Below are 20,000 nucleotides of genomic sequence, written 5' to 3'. Positions count from 1 at the left end.
ATGTTCCCAGAGCACAAGTCCTGGCAGGGTGAGGGTCTCTGAGTTATAGTCCAATGCCATTACAGTCAGTCTGATCCATCAGTGCATCCTCACCACTTCTGTCCGTTTCACCCTTTGAGTTATCTGCAACGCTCGAACTGTAACCTCTTATTTTGCTCCACCATTGGCGACTGCGCCTTCAGCACCTCGATCCCCGAAAACAACTGCCCTGAATACGTCTTTATGTGGTAACATTCCCCATGAAGTGCCCAGTGATGTTTTATAATGTTGACAGTGCTGGGGAAGTTATGTTGTTGATACAAGCTCTTTTCCTTCTCACTTGCCAGCACCATCCTGGTTGAAGCAGACTGTATCGCTGGTGTCACTAAGCTTGGTGACATCCAGATCACCATCGGCAGAGGGAAGCCACAGACTGTCGGACCCAGACTCGATACAATCCAGCTCTCCATCTTTTCACATCGCTTCATGAGTATTGCAGGTACAACTGATAGGACCAGGGAGGGACGAGACCATTGGATTTGTGTCAGATAATGCCATATATCTTCATCCTCCTTCAGTAAGGATACAATGGTATACCGGTTTGAGCATATGGAATAAACAGCAGTAAGCTGATATCTCAGCCAAGTCAATTAGAGTCAATCCTTACAGAGAGTGTACGAGACATATAGGTAACAATATGCTCACAGCAGGAACACATTTAGGAGATGGCTCGTTTGCCCTCCTGCAGTCACAAGTGACTGACTCGTGCCCTGGGATCGAGTGGTTAATCCTGACTGTTCCCTCTCCTTACAGAGCAGATGGGTCGTACACTGCAGAGAACAGCCATCTCCACCAACATCAAGGAGCGACTGGACTTCTCTTGCGCACTGTTTGGCCCCACAGGGGGCCTGGTGTCCAATGCCCCCCACATCCCCGTACACCTGGGAGCAATGCAGGAAACCGTGCAGTTCCAGGTAAGGTCAGAGTTCAGTGAGGAGCTTCAGTTGGGGTTGGGGGCAGGACAGTGACTTTACCATCATCACACTCCTCTGTTATGTAGTGGGGGGAGGGTGGCAAATAGAAACAGCGGGACTGGGAATATCTAATCTCCTCACTTAATTGAAAGCCCGATTCTGTTTTGATAGACAAGGGAGTAGAGGGCATGTGGAGCTGACAGGGAGGGTGGAGCAGAAAAACACAGTGGGTGCTGGAAATCTGAAGTAACATCAGAAGTAGCGGGACCAGGTACGGCAGCATCTTTGAAGTGAGAAGCAGAGTTACTGCATTGAGTCAGATATAACTCTTCAGATTATTCCCCTTCAGTCTGGCCTGTTGTACATCCCACAGATTTACACTTGTCCTTTCTAGATTACTCAACAATCATGTAGAATGATACAGACCGTTCATCACTTTGAGCTTGTGCTAGCTCCAAGAGAGAATCTGTACTGTTAGTCCCACTCCTCCAATCTTTCCATATAACTCCTTCAAATATTTATTTTAATCCCTTTTCAAAGTAATTACTGAAGCTATTTCTACTGCCCTTTTGGGCAGTGTATTCCAGCTCTCAACAACTCGTTGCATGAACAAATGTTCTCCCTTTTTAAACCTGTGCCCACCTCCCACTGCTAATAATACAAAGTGTGGGGCTGGATGGACACAGCAGGCCAAGCAGCATCTCAGGAGCACAAACGCTGACGTTTCGGGCGTAGACCCTTCATCCCCCTCTCTGATGAAGCGTTTATGCTCCTGAGACGCTGCTTGGCCTGCTGTGTCCATCCAGCCCCACACTTTGTTATCTCGGATTCTCCAGCATCTGCAGTTCCCATTATCTCTCCCACTGCTAATAGTTTCTTTCTGTGTACTCGATTAAACTCCCTCATGGTCTTTGCCTGTATGAAATAAATTAACATAAGAATAAAGAACAAGAGTAGGCCATTTGGCCCTTCGAGCCTGCTCCATCATTCAACAAACATGTCTACAGTGACTCTTACCAAATTTGTAGATGCACGATAAAGCTTTCTAGCCGAATGCATCACATCTTGGTACAGCAACTGCTCTGGCCAGGACCGTAAGAAACTACAGAGAGTTGTGAACACAGCCCCAGTCCATCACACAAGCCAACCTTCCACCCACGGACTCCATCTGTATTTCTTACTGCTTCTGGAAGGCAGACAGATTATCAAACGTGCCACCAACCTCAGGTATAACCTCTTGCAACCTCTTCTGTGGGCAGTAGGTACAAAAGTTTAAACACATGTGTGCACAGGTTCAAGAACAGCTTCTTCCCTGCTGTTATTAGATTTCTGAATGGAACTCTCAAATTTTAAATTAAAGTTGATCTCACTCTTTGGGCACCTTCTCTGCAGCCGTAACATTGTATTCCTCACTCTGTTATGGCATGATCTGCCTGTACTGCATGGAAAACAGAACTTTTCACTGTACCTAGGTACATGTGACAATAATGAATCAAATCAAATCAAATCAAAAATAAGACTGTGGCCGATGTGGTTTTAGCCTCAACTCTCCATTCCTGAATTTCCCCAATAATCTTCAATCCACCTTGGGAATTAAAAATCGATCTGCCTTCATCTTCAAAATATTTAAAGATTCTGCATCCTCTGACCATATTGCTTCAGTTTTTTTTCTGCTCAGTGAGATTTATTCTTTGCCAGCTAATCCATCATCTCGGGAACCATTCCAGTGAGTCTCATTTAAACTCTCTCCAAGATCTGGATGCTATTCCTAAAGTACATCAGAACAGATCAGAAAGAGACACAGTGCTCCAGCCTAACCGATGATAGAAAACGTTTGTACCATAGCCTCCCTGTTTTTGGAATCTATGCCTCTTCTTACAAAGCCTTGCACCTTTCAAAGTTTTTTTTTCTCAACCAGCCAACAATAATTTCTTGAAAACCTCCTCCCTGCCCATTTTACCTCCACCTGTGCAGTTTTCGGTAACCAGTGCAAGGAAAGGACCATTCTCAGCTGTGAAGCCCACAGGAGCTGAGCAGCCCATTTATGTTACTGAGGGCGGGCTTACTCGTGAAGTCCCACCCGTTTTTAAGCAGGTTGACCGGGCAACAAGGGGGTGGGGGGCAGGTGAAAGGGCTCTGAAGCTGGCAAAACGTCTGGACCCCATCTGATTCCCATATTCTCTCCCTGACAGATTATCCATCTGGGTGATGACCTCAGAGAAGGTGATGTCATCCTGAGTAACCATCCCAGTGCGGGCGGAAGCCATCTTCCGGACCTGACAGTCATCACTCCGGTAAGATCCACGACTCTGTTGGAACATGACCAACTGCCTGGAAGGACAGGGGCAGCACATGTATGGGAAGCTTCCGCTACACTGTCTCCCATCGAACACTCCCAGGGACAGGGACTGCATGGGGCTGGATACAGAGTAAAGCTCCCGCTACACTGTTCCCCCATCGAACACTCCCAGGACAGGGACTGCATGGGGCTGGATACAGAGTAAAGCTCCCGCTACACTGTTCCCCCATCGAACACTCCCAGGACAGGGACTGCATGGGGCTGGATACAGAGTAAAGCTCCCACTACACTGTCCCCCATCGAACACTCCCAGGACAGGGACTGCATGGGGCTGGATACAGAGTAAAGCTCCCGCTACACTGTTCCCCCATCAAACACTCCCAGGACAGGGACAGCACGGGGTTAGATACAGAGTAAAGCTCCCACTACACTGTCCCCCATCAAAAAATCCCAGGGACAGGGACAGCACGGGGTTAGATACAGAGTAAAGCTCCCTCTACACTGTCTCCCCATCAAACACTCCCAGGACAAGGACTGCATGGGGTTAGCTACAGAGTAAAGCTCCCTCTGCTCTGTGCCAATCAAATCAGAGCTCTTCACAGTCAGAAGGGAGAAACTGTCCCCATTGACGGAAGGGTTGGCAACCAGTGGGCACTGAGTTGCAGTGATTGGCGAAGGCACCAGAGATGACTGGGAGAGTAAGCTGAACACTATGAGTGTTTAGGATTCAGAATGTACTGTCTGGGAGGGTGATAAAAACAGATTCAATCATGAATCTCAGAAGGGAAACCGGCATTAAGCTCAGTCAATTTTGCAGGGCTGCAGAAAGGTGTTCTTGCAGAGAGCTGGTGCAGTTCCTGATGGGCCAAGCATTCTTTTTCTGTGATGTATTGTCGTCTTGTCATCATAATGTCGATACTGGGGATTCTACTGTGCAAAGGTGCAGCGGTTGCATTTTCGACATTACAACAGGGACTAAACTTCAGGAGTATAGATAATAAAATGTGAGGCTGGATGAACACAGCAGGCCAAGCAGCATCTCAGGAGCACAAAAGCACTAAACTTCAGGAGTGCTGCTTTGTCAGTATAGACAACTGGGACAACATCATTTCTTTATTCATTCACGGGATGAGGGTGTCACTGGCCAGGCAGCATTTATTATCCATCCCTAATTGCCCAGAGGGCAGTTCTGAGTCAACCACATTGCTGTGGGTCTGGAGTCACATGTAGGCCAGACCAGGTAAGGATGGCAGTTTCCTTCCCTAAAGGAGATTAGTGACCCAGATGGGTTTTTCCCAACAATTGAAAATGGACTCATGGTCATTATTAGATTCCTAATTCCAGCTTTTTGTTGAATTCAAATCCCACCGTCTGTCCTGGGGGGATTTGAACCCAGGTCCCCAGAACATTATTCAGGCCTCTGAATTTACAGTCCAGCGATAATACCTGAGGCTGTGGAAGCCGCTTTGGAAGTGCAGGCTTGTATTTCTTCCTTTAACTTGGATATTCCTCTTGGCTATTACGTCCCACAGGTTTTTCGAAAAGGTGTTTCTCATGCGGTGTTTTTTGTGGCAAGCCGAGGGCACCATGCTGACATTGGTGGCATCACCCCTGGCTCCATGCCACCTCACTCCAAATCGTTGCAGGAGGAAGGAGCTGTCTTCACTTCGTTCAAGCTAGTAAAGGATGGGATCTTCCAGGAGGAGGGTGAGTGGGGGCATGAGACCCCGCACTGCTCTGTTAATGTCCTCAGTGAGCTCAGCCCCACTCATTTGAGTAATCGGACCTCAGTGAGGGCCCCCTCAATTTGGGAGGGTGGGGCTGAGGTGAAACAAATCACCCAGGGTCAGTCTGCATTCAGAGACAGTAAGAACTGCTGATGCTAGAGTCAGAGATAACACAGTGTGGAGCTGGAGGAACGTAGCAGGCCAGGCAGCATCACAGGAGCAGGTCAGCTGACGTTTTGCATCAGGACCCTTCTTCATTCTTGAGGGTTCCAACCCGCAACATCAGCTTTCCTGCTCCTCTGATGCTGCCTGGCCTGCTACGTTCCTCCAGCTCCGCGCTGTGTTCCTTCAGCTCCGCACTGTGTTATGTCAGTCAGCACTGAGTGAACTCTCCACTGCTTCCCTTTCTCCTATTGCCCTGACCCCTTCAGCGTGCGCAGAGTCTAATAGGAGCCCACAAAAGTGAGAATTAATTCATCAGAAGATTGTCTGCTGCTTTCTGTATTTTGGTAAATTACATTTGTGCTCTACAGTCAGAATTACTGACCCGAAAAGTGGCAATTTCTGTGATACATTGCCAGTGAGGAGCAGGAGGAGGCCATTCAGCCCCTCAAACCTGTTTTCAATTCAAATAGACCATCTGAGCATCAGCCCCATGTACACAGCTCCGGTTTTAATCTCTTCACTTTCACCCAATCAAAATCCAGTGGCTCTTATGATCGATCTGAAATGTTAACTCAGCATCTCTGTCTCTCCACATTCGGCCAAACCTACTGAGTTTTTCCATCACTTTGATTTTTATTTCAGAAGTTGATCCATTTCAGTCTTGAAAGTTTACTCCCTGACATAACCTCTAAGTGGCCTGCCTTGACTTTACGACAACCTGAGTCATCTCATCAATGCAACTAGTTTCTGTTTTATGTTATATCAGCCTGGGGAGGATGGACAGGTCAAGGAGGCAGGATGAGGTTAGTAGGAAGGAAATGGGGGTGCGGCTTGAGGTGGGAGGAGGGGATAGGTGAGAGGAAGAACATGTTAGGCAAGTGGGGATGAGCTGGGCTGGTTTTGGGATGCAGTGGGGGGGTGAGGGGAGATTTTGAAGCTGGTGAAGTCCACATTGATACCATTAGGCTGCAGGGTTCCCAAGCGGAATAGGAGTTGCTTTTCCTGCAGCCTTCGGGTGGCATCATTGTGGCACTGCAGGAGGCCCATGATAGACATATGGTCTGAGGAATGGGAGAGGGAGTTAAAATGGTTCGCGACTGGGAGGTGCAGTTGTTTATTGCGAACCGAGCGGAGGTGTTCTGCAAAGCGGTCCCCAAGCCTCCGCTTGGTTTCTCCATTGTAGAGGAAGCCACACCGGGTACAGTGGATACAATATACCACATTGACAGATGTGCAGATGAACATCTGCTTGATGTGGAAAGTCTTCTTGTGGCCTGGGATAGGGGTGAGGGAGGAGGTGTGGGGGCAAGTGTAGCACTTCCTGCGGTTGCAGGGGAAGGTGCCGGGTGTGGTGGGGTTGGAGGGGAGTGTGGAGTGGACAAGGGAGTCACGGAGAGAGTGGTCTCTCCGGAAGGCAGACAAGGGTGGGGATGGAAAAATGTCTTTGGTGGTGGGGTCGGGTTGGTTCAGTTTTCCATTTGAAATGATTGTGAAGTGATTTTCAGGTTGAGCATTCTGGATTTTGACAATCTTGTTGCAATCATTTTGCCTTATCTTCCTTCAAGATATACTGCTAGTGACCTTGAAGCTTTGGCCTTATGTTATGGACCCACTCAGTAGAGGGAATAAATTCTTGCTATTCACTATTTGAAAATCTCTCATCGTCTGATAAACATCTGCTGTGTCACCTCTTGGGGGGCAGCACGGTGGCTCAGCGGTTAGCACTGCAGCCTCACAGCACCAGGGACCCAGGTTCGATTCCACCCTCGGGCGGCTGTCTGTGGAGTTTGCACATTCTCCCCGTGTCTGCGTGGGTTTCCTCCGGGTGCTCCGGTTTCCTTCCATAGTCCAAAGATGTGCAGGCTAGGTGGATTAGCCATGCTAAATTGCCTGTAGTGTTCAGGGATGTGTAGATTGGTAGAGTTATGGGGGAATGGGTCTGGGCAGGATGCGCTGGGGTTCAGTGTGGACTTGTTGGGCCAAAGGGCCTGTTTCTACACTGTAGGGGTTCTAATTCTAATTCTTAAACCTTCTCTGCTCCCTGATTCTTCCATGTTTCACTCATAATGGAATTCCGTCATCCCTGGTGTATTCTGGGTTCAAATCCTTTAATGCCTTTTCATTTTTCTTGAAAAGAGGCTCCCAGAATTTATTTTAAAAATTATTTGTTCCCTGGATGTGGGAATTGCTGGCTTGACCAGCATTCATTGTCCCTGTGAAGGTGGTGCTGAGCTGCCCTTCTTGAACCACACCATTGCCCATGTACTGTAGGTTGACCCACAATGCCCAAAGGGAGGGGGATTCCAGGATTTTGACCCAGCAACAGTGAAGGAACGGCGATATATTTCGAAGTCAGGACAGTGAGTGGCTCGGAGGCGAACTGGCAGGCTACCGAGTTCCCATGCAATTCTGCACACTTCAATAATAACAAATACGATTGCTTTGTTCTTTTTATTCTTTTCGTTGATGGGATGTGGGTGTCACCGGGTGAGCCAACATTTATTAGCCTGTCCCTAATTGCCCTTCATCTTTGCCAGGGCATTTCAAACAGCAGTTGAGAGTGAGCTGTGGGCCTGGAGTTATATGTAGGCCAGGCCTGGTGAGGACAGCACATTTCCTTCTCCAAAGTCACAAATCACACAACACCAGGTTATAGTCCAACAGGTTTATTTGAAAACACAAGCTTTGGGAGCGCAGCCCCTCTGTCACCTGACATGACGAGATACAAACTCATGCCCCCGGAACATCTGCCTGGTTTAGTAGGCCAGCGATGTGACCAGTAACCACAGCTTCAGCATTAGAGTAACAGAATTGTTGTGAAGCAGGCAGAGGCCATTTGGCCCAATCTGCTGGCACTGGTTCTATTACCCAGTGCCAACCTCCTGCCTTTTCCCCATACCCTGCACACCATTTCCATACAAATGACCATCCAGTGTCCCTCTTGAATACAAATGAAGCTGCCTCCACCACATTTTCAGGCAGTGCACTCCAGACCCGAGCTACTCGCTGAGTGGAAACGTTTATCCCATATCCCCCTTGCCTCGTTTGCACATCACTGTAGACCTACGCCCCTCTTGTTCTTTTCTCTTTTACAGGCAGGAACATCTACTCTGTCCAGCCCACTCCTGATTATGAAAGCCTCTATCAAATCTCCTGTCCCAGGAGGACAGTCTCAACTTCTTCAATTGATCCTCTTGACTGAAGTTTCTCATTCCTGAAACCATTCCTGTAAATTGCCTCTACACTCTCTCCGATGCATTCACACTCTTTCCTATAATGCGGCACCCACAACTGTATCATATACTTCCACTGAGGGTCTAACAAATGTCTTGTACACATTCAGCATCACCTCCTGGCTCTTGTACTCTATGTCCCTATTGATAAAACCAAGGGCACGGTCTGTTTATTAACTGCTCTGTCCCCCTGTCCCGCCACCTTCAGTGATCTGTGACATATACCCTCTGCTCCCTCTGCTCTTGCAGCCCCTATAGAATTGTACACCATATTTTGCATTGTCTTTCAATGTTCTTCCTACCAAAGTGCACCGCCTCATGTTTCTCTGCGTTAAACCTCATCTGCCCCTTGCTGCCCACTCCACCAACATGCCAACATCCTGTTGGAGTACCAAACTGTCCCTCTCGCAGTTTCCAAGTCTCCCCAGTCTACTTTCATCCATAAACTTTGAAATTGCCCCCCTGCACACCATGATCCATATCAGCAATATCATTCAGGAAAAACAAGGGTCCCCATACCGACTCCTGACTTCTGCTACAAATCTTCCTCCAGTTTGAAAGATATCCATTGACCAACATCATAATTAGAATGAGGATTTTGCATTCTCCAACCTGGGATACTGGCAGTGTAAGGGGCAGCGAGAGGCACATTCCCTGGATTGTATTCAGGAGAGTTTCCTGGAGTAGTATGTGGCCAGTCCAACAAGACAGGATGTATTGTTGGACAAATGAGACAGGCACGATGGATTGAGTTTCAGTGGAGAAAGGGATCATTGTATCATGTTTAGAATTCATCTATTTATAAACCTAAATGACCGATATGGTTTTGCAAAATTGTGTCATCTGTCATTTAAAGTGCTTCAATAGAATATGTGAACTGTACCAGACGTGCCGCTGCCCATTTCACTATCCCGCCAGTGCCATCCTATGTGAACTCTGTGTCACTTACAGCTGTTACCAAGGCACTCCAGGCCCCAGCACAGATCACAGGCAGCAGCGGGACACGCAATCTCCATGACAATCTGTCAGATCTGCGGGCGCAGGTAGCAGCCAATCAGAAAGGGATCCAGCTGGTGAATGAGCTGATCGATGTGTACGGGTTGGAGGTGGTCCAAGCTTACATGGCCCACATTCAGGTAAGACTTCAACAGGTTGGGCCCCAGAAATATGATTGGTTCATACACTCTGTCCCTCAAACCTGCTCCAGGATTCAATAAGGATCTTTAATTGTAACCATACCTCCACATCGTACCTTATTCCCAGGGACCTGTTACTGATCATCAAGCTCAGTACTCTAATCCTGCCTGTCCCATATACTTTGATCCATTTAGCCACATCTATCTGTCTCCTTCTTGCGGGAGAGCCGCGCTGTCGGAGGGTCAGTGCTGAGGGAGTGGGCACTGTCGGAGGGTCAGTGCTGAGGGAGCGCCGCGCTGTCGGAGGGTCAGTGCTGAGGGAGCGGGCACTGTCGGAGGGTCAGTGCTGAGGGAGCGCCGCACTGTCCGAGGGTCAGTGCTGAGGGAGCGGGCACTGTCGGACGGTCAATGCTGAGGGAGCGCCGCACTGTCAGAGGGTCAGTGCTGAGGGAGCGCCACACCGTCAGAGGGTCAGTGTTGAGGGAGCGCCGCACTGTCAGAGGGTCAGTGCTGAGGGAGCGGGCACTGTCAGAGGGTCAGTGCTGAGGGAGCGGGCACTGTCGGAGGGTCAGTGCTGAGGGAGCGGGCACTGTCGGAGAGTCAGTGCTGAGGGAGCGGGCACTGTCGGAGGGTCAGTGCGAAGGGAGCACCGCACTGTTGGAGGGTCAGTGCCAAGGGAGCGCCACACTGTCGGAGGGTCAGTGCGTAGGGAGCACCGCACTGTCGGAGGGTCAGTGTCAAGGGAGCGCCACACTGTCAGAGGATCAGTGCTGAGGTAGCGCCGCACCGTCAGAGGGTCAGTGCTGAGGGAGTGACGCACCGTCAGAGGGTCAGTGCTGAGAGAGCGCCGCACCGTCAGAGGGTCAGTGCTGAGGGAGCGCCGCACTGTAGGAGGGTCAGTGCTGAGGGAGCGGGCACTGTCGGATGGTCAGTGCTCAGGGAGCGGGCACTGTCGGAGGGTCAGTGCGAAGGGAGCACCACACTGTCGGAGGGTCAGTGCCAAGGGAGCGCCACACTGTCGGAGGGTCAATGCTGAGGGAGCGCCGCGCTGTCGGAGGGTCAGTGCTGAGGGAGCAGGCACTATCGGAGGGTCAGTGCTGAGGGAGCGCCACACTGTCGGAGGGTCAGTGCCAAGGGAGCACCACACTGTCGGAGGGTCAGTGCTGAGGGAGCGCCGCGCTGTCGGAGGGTCAGTGCTGAGGGAGCGCCGCACCGTCAGAGGGTCAGTGCTGAGGGAGCGCCGCACTGGCAGAGGGTCAGTGCTGAGGGAGCGGGCACTGTCGGAGGGTCAGTGCTGAGGGAGCGGGCACTGTCGGAGGGTCAGTGTTGAGGGAGCAGGCACTGTCGGAGGGTCAGTGCGAAGGGAGCACCGCACTGTCGGAGGGTCAGTGCTGAGGGAGCGCCGCACTGTCGGAGGGTCAGTGCTGAGGGAGAGCCGCGCTGTCGGAGGGTCAGTGCTGAGGGAGCGGGCACTGTCGGAGGGTCAGTGCTGAGGGAGCGGGCACTGTCGGAGGGTCAGTATTGAGGGAGCGCCACACTGTCGGAGGGTCAGTGCTGAAGGAACGCCGCGCTGTCGCAGGGTCAGTGCTGAGGGAGCGGGCACTGTCAGAGGGTCAGTGCTGAAGGAGCGGGCACTGTCGGAGGGTCAGTGCTGAGGGAGTGGGGACTGTCGGAGGGTCAGTGCTGAGGGAGCAGGCACTGTCGGATGGTCAGTGCTGAGGGTGTGCCGCACTGTCGAAGGGTCAGTGCTGAGGGAGCGCCACACTGTCGGAGGGTCAGTGCTGAGGGAGAGCCGCACTGTCGGAGGGTCAGTGCTGAGGGAGCGGACACTGTCGGAGGGTCAGTGCTGAGGGAGCGCCACACTGTCGGACGGTCAATGCTGAGGGAGCGCCGCACTGTCGGAGAGTCAGTGCTGAGGGAGTGGGCACTGTCGGAGGGTCATTGCCAAGGGAGTGCCGCACTGTCGGAGGGTCAGTGCTGCGGGAGCGCCACACCGTCAGAGGGTCAGTGCTGAGGGAGCGCCGCACTGTCGGAGGGTCAGTGCTGAGGGAGTGGGCACTGTCGGAGGGTCAGTGCTGAGGGAGCAGGCACTGTCGGATGGTCAGTGCTGAGGGTGTGCCGCACTGTCGAAGGGTCAGTGCTGAGGGAGCGCCACACTGTCGGAGGGTCAGTGCTGAGGGAGAGCCGCACTGTCGGAGGGTCAGTGCTGAGGGAGCGGGCACTGTCGGAGGGTCAGTGCTGAGGGAGCGCCACACTGTCGGACGGTCAATGCTGAGGGAGCGCCGCACTGTCGGAGGGTCAGTGCTGAGAGAGTGGGCACTATCGGAGGGTCATTGCCAAGGGAGTGCCGCACTGTCGGAGGGTCAGTGCTGCGGGAGCGCCACACCGTCAGAGGGTCAGTGCTGAGGGAGCGCCGCACTGTCGGAGGGTCAGTGCTGAGGGAGTGGGCACTGTCGGAGGGTCAGTGCTGAGGGAGCGCCACACTGTCGGACGGTCAATGCTGAGGGAGCGAGCACTGTCGGAGGGTCAGTGCTGAGGGAGCGCCACACTGTCGGAGGGTCAGTGCTGAGGGAGTGGGCACTGTCGGAGGGTCAGTGCTGAGGCAGCGCGCACTGTCGGAGGGTCAGTGCTGAGCGAGTGGGCACTGTTGGAGGGTCAATGCTGAGGGCGTGGGCACTGTCGGAGGGTCAGTGCTGTGGAGCGCCACACCCTCAGAGGGTCAGTGCCGCACTGTCGGAGGGTCAGTGCTGAGGGAGCACTGCACTGTCGGAAGGTCAGTGCTGAGGAGTGGGCACTGTCGGAGGGTCAGTCCTGAGGAGTGGGCATTGTCAGAGGGTCAGTGCTGAGGGAGCGGGCACTGTCGGAGGGTCAGTGCTGAGGGAGCGCCGTGCTGTCGGAGGGTCAGTGCTGAGGGAGCGGGCACTGTCGGAGGGTCAGTGCTGAAGAAGCTCCGCGCTGTCGGACGGTCAGTGCTGAGGGAGCGGGCACTGTCGGAGGGTCAGTGCTGAGGGAGCAGGCACTGTCGGATGGTCAGTGCTGAGGGTGTGCCGCACTGTCGGAGGGTCAGTGCTGAGGGAGCGCCACACTGTCGGAGGGTCAGTGCTGAGGGAGCGCCGTACTGTTGGAGGGTCAGTGCTGAGGGAGCGCCACACCGTCAGAGGGTCAGTGCTGAGGGAGTGCCGCACTGTCGGAGGGTCAGTGCTGAGGGAGCGGGCACTGTCGGAGGGTCAGTGCTGAGGGAGCGCCACACTGTCGGACGGTCAATGCTGAGGGAGCGCCGCACTGTCGGAGGGTTAGTGCTGAGGGAGCGCCGCTCTGTCGGAGGGTCAGTGCTGAGGGAGTGGGCACTGTCGGCGGGTCATTGCCGAGGGAGTGCCGCACTGTCGGAGGGTCAGTACTGCGGGAGCGCCACACCGTCAGAGGGTGAGTGCTGAGGGAGCGCCGCACTGTCAGACGGTCAGTGCTGAGGGAGCGCCACACTGTCGGACGGTCAATGCTGAGGGAGCGAGCACTGTCGGAGGGTCAGTGCTGAGGGAGCGCCGCTCTGTCGGAGGGTCAGTGCTGAGGGAGTGGGCACTGTCGGAGGGTCAGTGCTGAGGGAGCGCGCACTGTCGGAGGGTCAGTGCTGAGGGAGCGCGCACTGTCGGAGGGTCAGTGCTGAGGGAGCGCCGCTCTGTCGAGGGGTCAGTGCTGAGGGAGTGGGCACTGTCGGAGGGTCAGTGCTGAGGGAGCGCCGCTCTGTCGGGGGGTCAGTGCTGAGGGAGTGGGCACTGTCGGAGGGTCAGTGCTGAGGGAGCGCCGCACTGTCGGAGGGTTAGTGCTGAGGGAGTGGGCACTGTCGGAGGGTCAGTGCTGAGGGAGCGCCGCTCTGTCGAGGGGTCAGTGCTGAGGGAGTGGGCACTGTCGGAGGGTCAATGCTGAGGGAGTGGGCACTGTTGGAGCGTCAGTGCTGTGGAGCGCCACACCCTCAGAGGGTCAGTGCTGAGGGAGTGGGCACTGTCGGAGGGTCAGTGCTGTGGAGCGCCACACCCTCAGAGGGTCAGTGCTGAGGGAGCGCCGTGCTGTCGGTGGGTCAGTGCTGAGGGAGCGGGCACTGTCGGAGGGTCAGTGCTGAAGAAGCTCCGCGCTGTCGGAGGGTCAGTGCTGAGGGAGCGGGCACTGTCGGAGGGTCAGCGCTGAGGGAGCGGGCACTGTCGGAGGGTCAGTGCTGAGGGAGCAGGCACTGTCGGAGGGTCAGTGCTGAGGGAGCGCCACATTGTCAGAGGGTCAGTGCTGAGGGAGTGGGCACTGTCAGAGGGTCAGTGCTGAGGGAGCGCGCACTGTCGGCGGGTCAGTGCTGAGGGAGCGCCGCACTGTAGGAGGGTCAGTGCTGAGGGAGCAGGCACTGTTGGAGGGTCAATGCTGAGGGAGCGCCGCACTGTCGAAGGGTTAGTGCTGAGGGAGCGCCGCTCTGTCGGAGGGTCAGTGCTGAGGGAGTGGGCACTGTCGGAGGGTCAGTGCTGAGGGAGCGCCGCACTGTTGGAGGGTCAGTGCTGAGGGAGTGGGCACTGTCGGCGGGTCATTGCCGAGGGAGTGCCGCACTGTCGGAGGGTCAGTACTGTGGGAGCGCCACACCGTCAGAGGGTGAGTGCTGAGGGAGCGCCGCACTGTCGGAGGGTCAGTGCTGAGGGAGCGCCACACTGTCGGACGGTCAATGCTGAGGGAGCGAGCACTGTCGGAGGGTCAGTGCTGAGGGAGTGCCACATTGTCAGAGGGTCAGTGCTGAGGGAGCGCGCACTGTCGGAGGGTCAGTGCTGAGGGAGCGCGCACTGTCGGAGGGTCAGTGCTGAGGGAGCGCAGCACTGTCGGAGTGTCAGTGCTGAGCGAGTGGGCACTGTTGGAGGGTCAATGCTGAGGGAGTGGGCACTGTTGGAGCGTCAGTGCTGTGGAGCGCCACACCCTCAGAGGGTCAGTGCTGAGGGAGTGGGCACTGTCGGAGGGTCAGTACTGTGGAGCGCCACACCCTCAGAGGGTCAGTGCTGAGGGAGCGCCGTGCTGTCGGAGGGTCAGTGCTGAGGGAGCACCGTGCTGTCGGAGGGTCAGTGCTGAGGGAGCGGGCACTGTCGGAGTGTCAGTGCTGAAGAAGCTCCGCGCTGTCGGAGGGTCAGTGCTGAGGGAGCGGGCACTGTCGGAGGGTCAGTGCTGAGGGAGCGCGCACTGTCGGAGGGTCAGTGCTGAGGGAGCGCCGCACTGTCGGAGGGTCAGTGCTGAGCGAGTGGGCACTGTTGGAGGGTCAATGCTGAGGGAGCGCCGCACTGTCGGAGGGTTAGTGCTGAGGGAGCGCCGCTCTGTCGGAGGGTCAGTGCTGAGGGAGTGGGCACTGTCGGAGGGTCAGTGCTGAGGGAGCGCCGCACTGTTGGAGGGTCAGTGCTGAGGGAGTGGGCACTGTCGGCGGGTCATTGCCGAGGGAGTGCCGCACTGTCGGAGGGTCAGTACTGCGGGAGCGCCACACCGTCAGAGGGTGAGTGCTGAGGGAGCGCGCACTGTCGGAGGGTCAGTGCTGAGGGAGCGCCGCACTGTCGGAGGGTCAGTGCTGAGGGAGCGCGCACTGTCGGAGGGTCAGTGCTGAGGGAGCGCCGCACTGTCGGAGGGTCAGTGCTGAGCGAGTGGGCACTGTTGGAGGGTCAATGCTGAGGGAGCGCCGCACTGTCGGAGGGTTAGTGCTGAGGGAGCGCCGCTCTGTCGGAGGGTCAGTGCTGAGGGAGTGGGCACTGTCGGAGGGTCAGTGCTGAGGGAGCGCCGCACTGTTGGAGGGTCAGTGCTGAGGGAGTGGGCACTGTCGGCGGGTCATTGCCGAGGGAGTGCCGCACTGTCGGAGGGTCAGTACTGCGGGAGCGCCACACCGTCAGAGGGTGAGTGCTGAGGGAGCGCCGCACTGTCGGACGGTCAGTGCTGAGGGAGCGCCACACTGTCGGACGGTCAATGCTGAGGGAGCGAGCACTGTCGGAGGGTCAGTGCTGAGGGAGCGCCACATTGTCAGAGGGTCAGTGCTGAGGGAGTGGGCACTGTCGGAGGGTCAGTGCTGAGGGAGCGCGCACTGTCGGAGGGTCAGTGCTGAGGGAGCGCCGCACTGTCGGAGGGTCAGTGCTGAGCGAGTGGGCACTGTTGGAGGGTCAATGCTGAGGGAGCGCCGCACTGTCGGAGGGTTAGTGCTGAGGGAGCGCCGCTCTGTCGGAGGGTCAGTGCTGAGGGAGTGGGCACTGTCGGAGGGTCAGTGCTGAGGGAGCGCCGCACTGTCGGAGGGTCAGTGCTGAGGGAATGGGCACTGTCGGCGGGTCATTGCCGAGGGAGTGCCGCACTGTCGGAGGGTCAGTACTGCGGGAGCGCCACACCGTCAGAGGGTGAGTGCTGAGGGAGCGCCGCACTGTCGGAGGGTCAGTGCTGAGGGAGCACCGCACTGTTGGAGGGTCAGTGCTGAGGGAGTGGGCACTGTCGGCGGGTCATTGCCGAGGGAGTGCCGCTCTGTCGGAGGGTCAGTACTGCGGGAGCGCCACACCGTCAGAGGGTCAGTGCTGAGGGAGCGCCGCACTGTCGGAGGGTCAGTGCTGAGGGAGCGCCACACTGTCGGACGGTCAATGCTGAGGGAGCGAGCACTGTCGGAGGGTCAGTGCTGAGGGAGTGCCACATTGTCAGAGGGTCAGTGCTGAGGGAGTGGGCACTGTCGGAGGGTCAGTGCTGAGGGAGCACGCACTGTCGGAGGGTCAGTGCTGAGGGAGCGCCGCACTGTCGGAGTGTCAGTGCTGAGCGAGTGGGCACTGTTGGAGGGTCAATGCTGAGGGAGTGGACACTGTTGGAGCGTCAGTGCTGTGGAGCGCCACACCCTCAGAGGGTCAGTGCTGAGGGAGTGGGCACTGTCGGAGGGTCAGTGCTGTGGAGCGCCACACCCTCAGAGGGTCAGTGCTGAGGGAGCGCCGTGCTGTCGGTGGGTCAGTGCTGAGGGAGCGGGCAATGTCGGAGGGTCAGTGCTGAAGAAGCTCCGCGCTGTCGGAGGGTCAGTGCTGAGGGAGCGAGCACTGTCAGAGGGTCAGCGCTGAGGGAGCGGGCACTGTCGGAGGGTCAGTGCTGAGGGAGCGGGCACTGTCGGAGGGTCAGTGCTGAGGGAGCGCGCACTGTTGGATGGTCAGTGCTGAGGGTGTGCCGCATTGTCGGAGGGTCAGTGCTGAGGGAGTGGGCACTGTCGGATGGTCAGTGCTGAGGGAGCGGGCACTGTCGGAGGGTCAGTGCTGAGGGAGCGGGCACTGTCGGAGGGTCAGTGCTGAGGGAGCGGGCACTGTCGGAGGGTCAGTGCTGAGGGAGCGCGCACTGTCGGAGGGTCAGTGCTGAGGGAGCGCCGCACTGTCGGAGGGTCAGTGCTGAGGGAGCGCCGCACTGTCGGAGGGTCAGTGCTGAGCGAGTGGGCACTGTTGGAGGGTCAATGCTGAGGGAGCGCCGCACTGTCGGAGGGTTAGTGCTGAGGGAGCGCCGCTCTGTCGGAGGGTCAGTGCTGAGGGAGTGGGCACTGTCGGAGGGTCAGTGCTGAGGGAGCGCCGCACTGTTGGAGGGTCAGTGCTGAGGGAGTGGGCACTGTCGGCGGGTCATTGCCGAGGGAGTGCCGCACTGTCGGAGGGTCAGTACTGCGGGAGCGCCACACCGTCAGAGGGTGAGTGCTGAGGGAGCGCCGCACTGTCGGACGGTCAGTGCTGAGGGAGCGCCACACTGTCGGACGGTCAATGCTGAGGGAGCGAGCACTGTCGGAGGGTCAGTGCTGAGGGAGCGCCACATTGTCAGAGGGTCAGTGCTGAGGGAGTGGGCACTGTCGGAGGGTCAGTGCTGAGGGAGGGGGCACTGTCGGAGGGTCAGTGCTGAGGGAGCAGGCACTGTCGGATGGTCAGTGCTGAGGGTGTGCCGCACTGTCGGAGGGTCAGTGCTGAGGGAGTGGGCACTGTCGGAGGGTCAGTGCTGAGGGAGCGGGCACTGTCGGAGGGTCAGTGCTGAGGGAGCAGGCACTGTCGGAGGGTCAGTGCTGAGGGAGCGCGCACTGTCGGAGGGTCAGTGCTGAGGGAGCGGGCACTGTCGGAGGGTCAGTGCTGAGCGAGTGGGCACTGTTGGAGGGTCATTGCTGAGGGAGCGCCGCACTGTCGGAGGGTTAGTGCTGAGGGAGCGCCGCACTGTCGGAGGGTCAGTGCTGAGGGAGTGGGCACTGTCGGAGGGTCAGTGCTGAGGGAGCGCGCACTGTCGGAGGGTCAGTACTGCGGGAGCGCCACACCGTCAGAGGGTGAGTGCTGAGGGAGCGCCGCACTGTCAGACGGTCAGTGCTGAGGGAGCGCCACACTGTCGGACGGTCAATGCTGAGGGAGCGAGCACTGTCGGAGGGTTAGTGCTGAGGGAGCGCCACATTGTCAGAGGGTCAGTGCTGAGGGAGTGGGCACTGTCGGAGGGTCAGTGCTGAGGGAGCGAGCACTGTCGGAGGGTCAGTGCTGAGGGAGTGGGCACTGTTGGAGCGTCAGTGCTGTGGAGCGCCACACCCTCAGAGGGTCAGTGCTGAGGGAGTGGGCACTGTCGGAGGGTCAGTGCTGAGGGAGTGGGCACTGTGGGAGGGTCAGTGCTGAGGGAGTGGGCATTGTCAGAGGGTCAGTGCTGAGCGAACGCCGCACTGTTGGGTTGCACTCAGTGTAATAACTCTTGGATGAGTTGCTCAACTGAGACCTCATCTGCTCTCTCAGGTCAATATGATAGATCTATAAGCCGGGAATTTGATAACAAGCAAGGCTTTCCAATATCCTAGTCAGTAATCAGGTAACAAAACATTATCTTCTTCCTCATTGAATTGCAGTCTGTGGGATCTGTACAGTTTGGCAGCTGCATCATATCAATACAACGGTCATCACACATGACAAAAACTGTCTCTTTGATTCTAAAATTCTGACCAATGTCCGAAAGTCCATGATAAGTGCTGTAGAAAATATAATAACAAAGTGTGGAGCTGGATGAACACAGCAGGCCAAGCAGCATCTCAGGAGCACAAAAGCTGACGTTTCGGGCCTAGACCCTTCAGCTTTTGTGCTCCTAAGATGCTGCTGGGCCTGCTGTGTTTATCCAGCTCCACACTTTATTATCTTGGATTGTCCAGCATCTGCAGTTCCCATTATCGCTGTAGAAAATAACTTTGCTTTGAATGTTGACACATTGGATGCCTGTTGATCTGACAGAATAATGCGGAAATCGCTGTGAAGGAGATGTTGAAGGACTTTGCCAATCGATGTCAGCAGAGGGATGGGCTGGTGGAGGTCCATGCTGAGGATTACATGGATGATGGCACTCCAATCAGATTGAAAGTGAAAATCAGCGAGGCAGAGGTGAGACCTGTCTGTCTCATCAGCTTACAGTTTGTTCCTGAGAAGATATGATGTCATGCTGATGTGCCGCACCTACAGCCTTTCGAGCAATCAGAGATTTAATGCTACAGGGACACCATCCATCTCATCAAAACAATGCTGGTCCTTTGAAAATTCTAAAAAGCCATTAGACATGGGGGCAGGTGTGGCCCTTTACGCTGAGATGGTGCCTGTTGGTCTCAGACTCTCGCACAAGGAGAAACAGTCTTTCTGCATCTCCTGTGAGGCTGGATGAACACAGCAGGCCAAGCAGCATCTCAGGAGCACAAAGATGCTGCTTGGCCTGCTGTGTTCATCCAGCCTCACGTTTTATTATCTTGGAATCTCCAGCATCTGCAGTTCCCATTATCTCTTTCTGCATCTCCTGTTTGGCCAATTTCACAAGCTCCACCATTCAGTGTGATCATAGCTGATCTGGTAACCCTTGGCTTCACCTTCCTGTCATTTCCCCATAACCGTTCATTCTTTTCCTGATTAAAAATCTTTCTCAGCCCTGAATGTGCTTAATCACCCATTCTCGACAGCCCCATGTGCTGAACAATTCCACAGATTCACTTCCCTCTAAGTGAAGAAATTCCTTCCTATCTCAGTTTTAACTAAGTAGCCTCTTAGTCTGCGATGCTGATCCCAGACTGTCCCACAAGGGTAAACAACCTTTCCACATCTCCCCTGTTAAACCCACTAAGAATTTTATATGTTTCATTAAGTCTTCAAAATCTCTTTGTTTCATACCAGTCCCAAGCCATTCTTCCATCTCAAGTATTTTTCCGATTCCCTTTTGCAAGTTTAGTTGAATGCTTTCCCACTGTTGAAGAATACAGAACTGGCTTAGCCACAGAGGACAGCGAGCTGCAGTGGAAGGGTGTTTTTCTGACTGGGAATCAGTGACCAGTGATGTTCCACAAAGACCCCTATTGTTTGTGATATGTCCTCCAGTTAGAAGAATCAAAAGGCATTTAAATGGAGGGAGTAATTAAGAAGGGAAATTGAATTTTGGGATTTATTACAAGGGGTTTGGAGTTTAAAAACAGAAGTCTTGTTACAACAGTCCAGGTTGTTGGTGAGGCCACACCT

General features: G+C 55.3%; 1 protein-coding gene across 8 annotated transcripts in view; it reads left to right on the top strand.

Moving 5' to 3' along the window:
* Nucleotides 1-20,000, top strand: part of oplah (5-oxoprolinase, ATP-hydrolysing) — a 145,906-nt gene that overhangs the window by 102,261 nt on the left and 23,645 nt on the right. For all 8 annotated transcript variants that reach the window (XM_059640718.1, XM_059640705.1, XM_059640724.1 and 5 more), the window contains 6 exons: nucleotides 327-478; nucleotides 793-953; nucleotides 3,146-3,247; nucleotides 4,785-4,959; nucleotides 9,329-9,513; nucleotides 18,741-18,887. In XM_059640718.1, coding sequence (XP_059496701.1) covers nucleotides 327-478; nucleotides 793-953; nucleotides 3,146-3,247; nucleotides 4,785-4,959; nucleotides 9,329-9,513; nucleotides 18,741-18,887 — 922 coding nt within the window. The remainder of the gene's footprint in view (nucleotides 1-326; nucleotides 479-792; nucleotides 954-3,145; nucleotides 3,248-4,784; nucleotides 4,960-9,328; nucleotides 9,514-18,740; nucleotides 18,888-20,000) is intronic.

The sequence above is a fragment of the Stegostoma tigrinum genome, chromosome 2 (assembly GCF_030684315.1).
Source record: "Stegostoma tigrinum isolate sSteTig4 chromosome 2, sSteTig4.hap1, whole genome shotgun sequence".
In the NCBI taxonomy this organism is placed as follows: Eukaryota; Metazoa; Chordata; class Chondrichthyes; order Orectolobiformes; family Stegostomatidae; genus Stegostoma; species Stegostoma tigrinum.
Note: the sequence above shows the minus strand (reverse complement) of the source record. Positions and strands in the feature narration are given on the sequence as shown.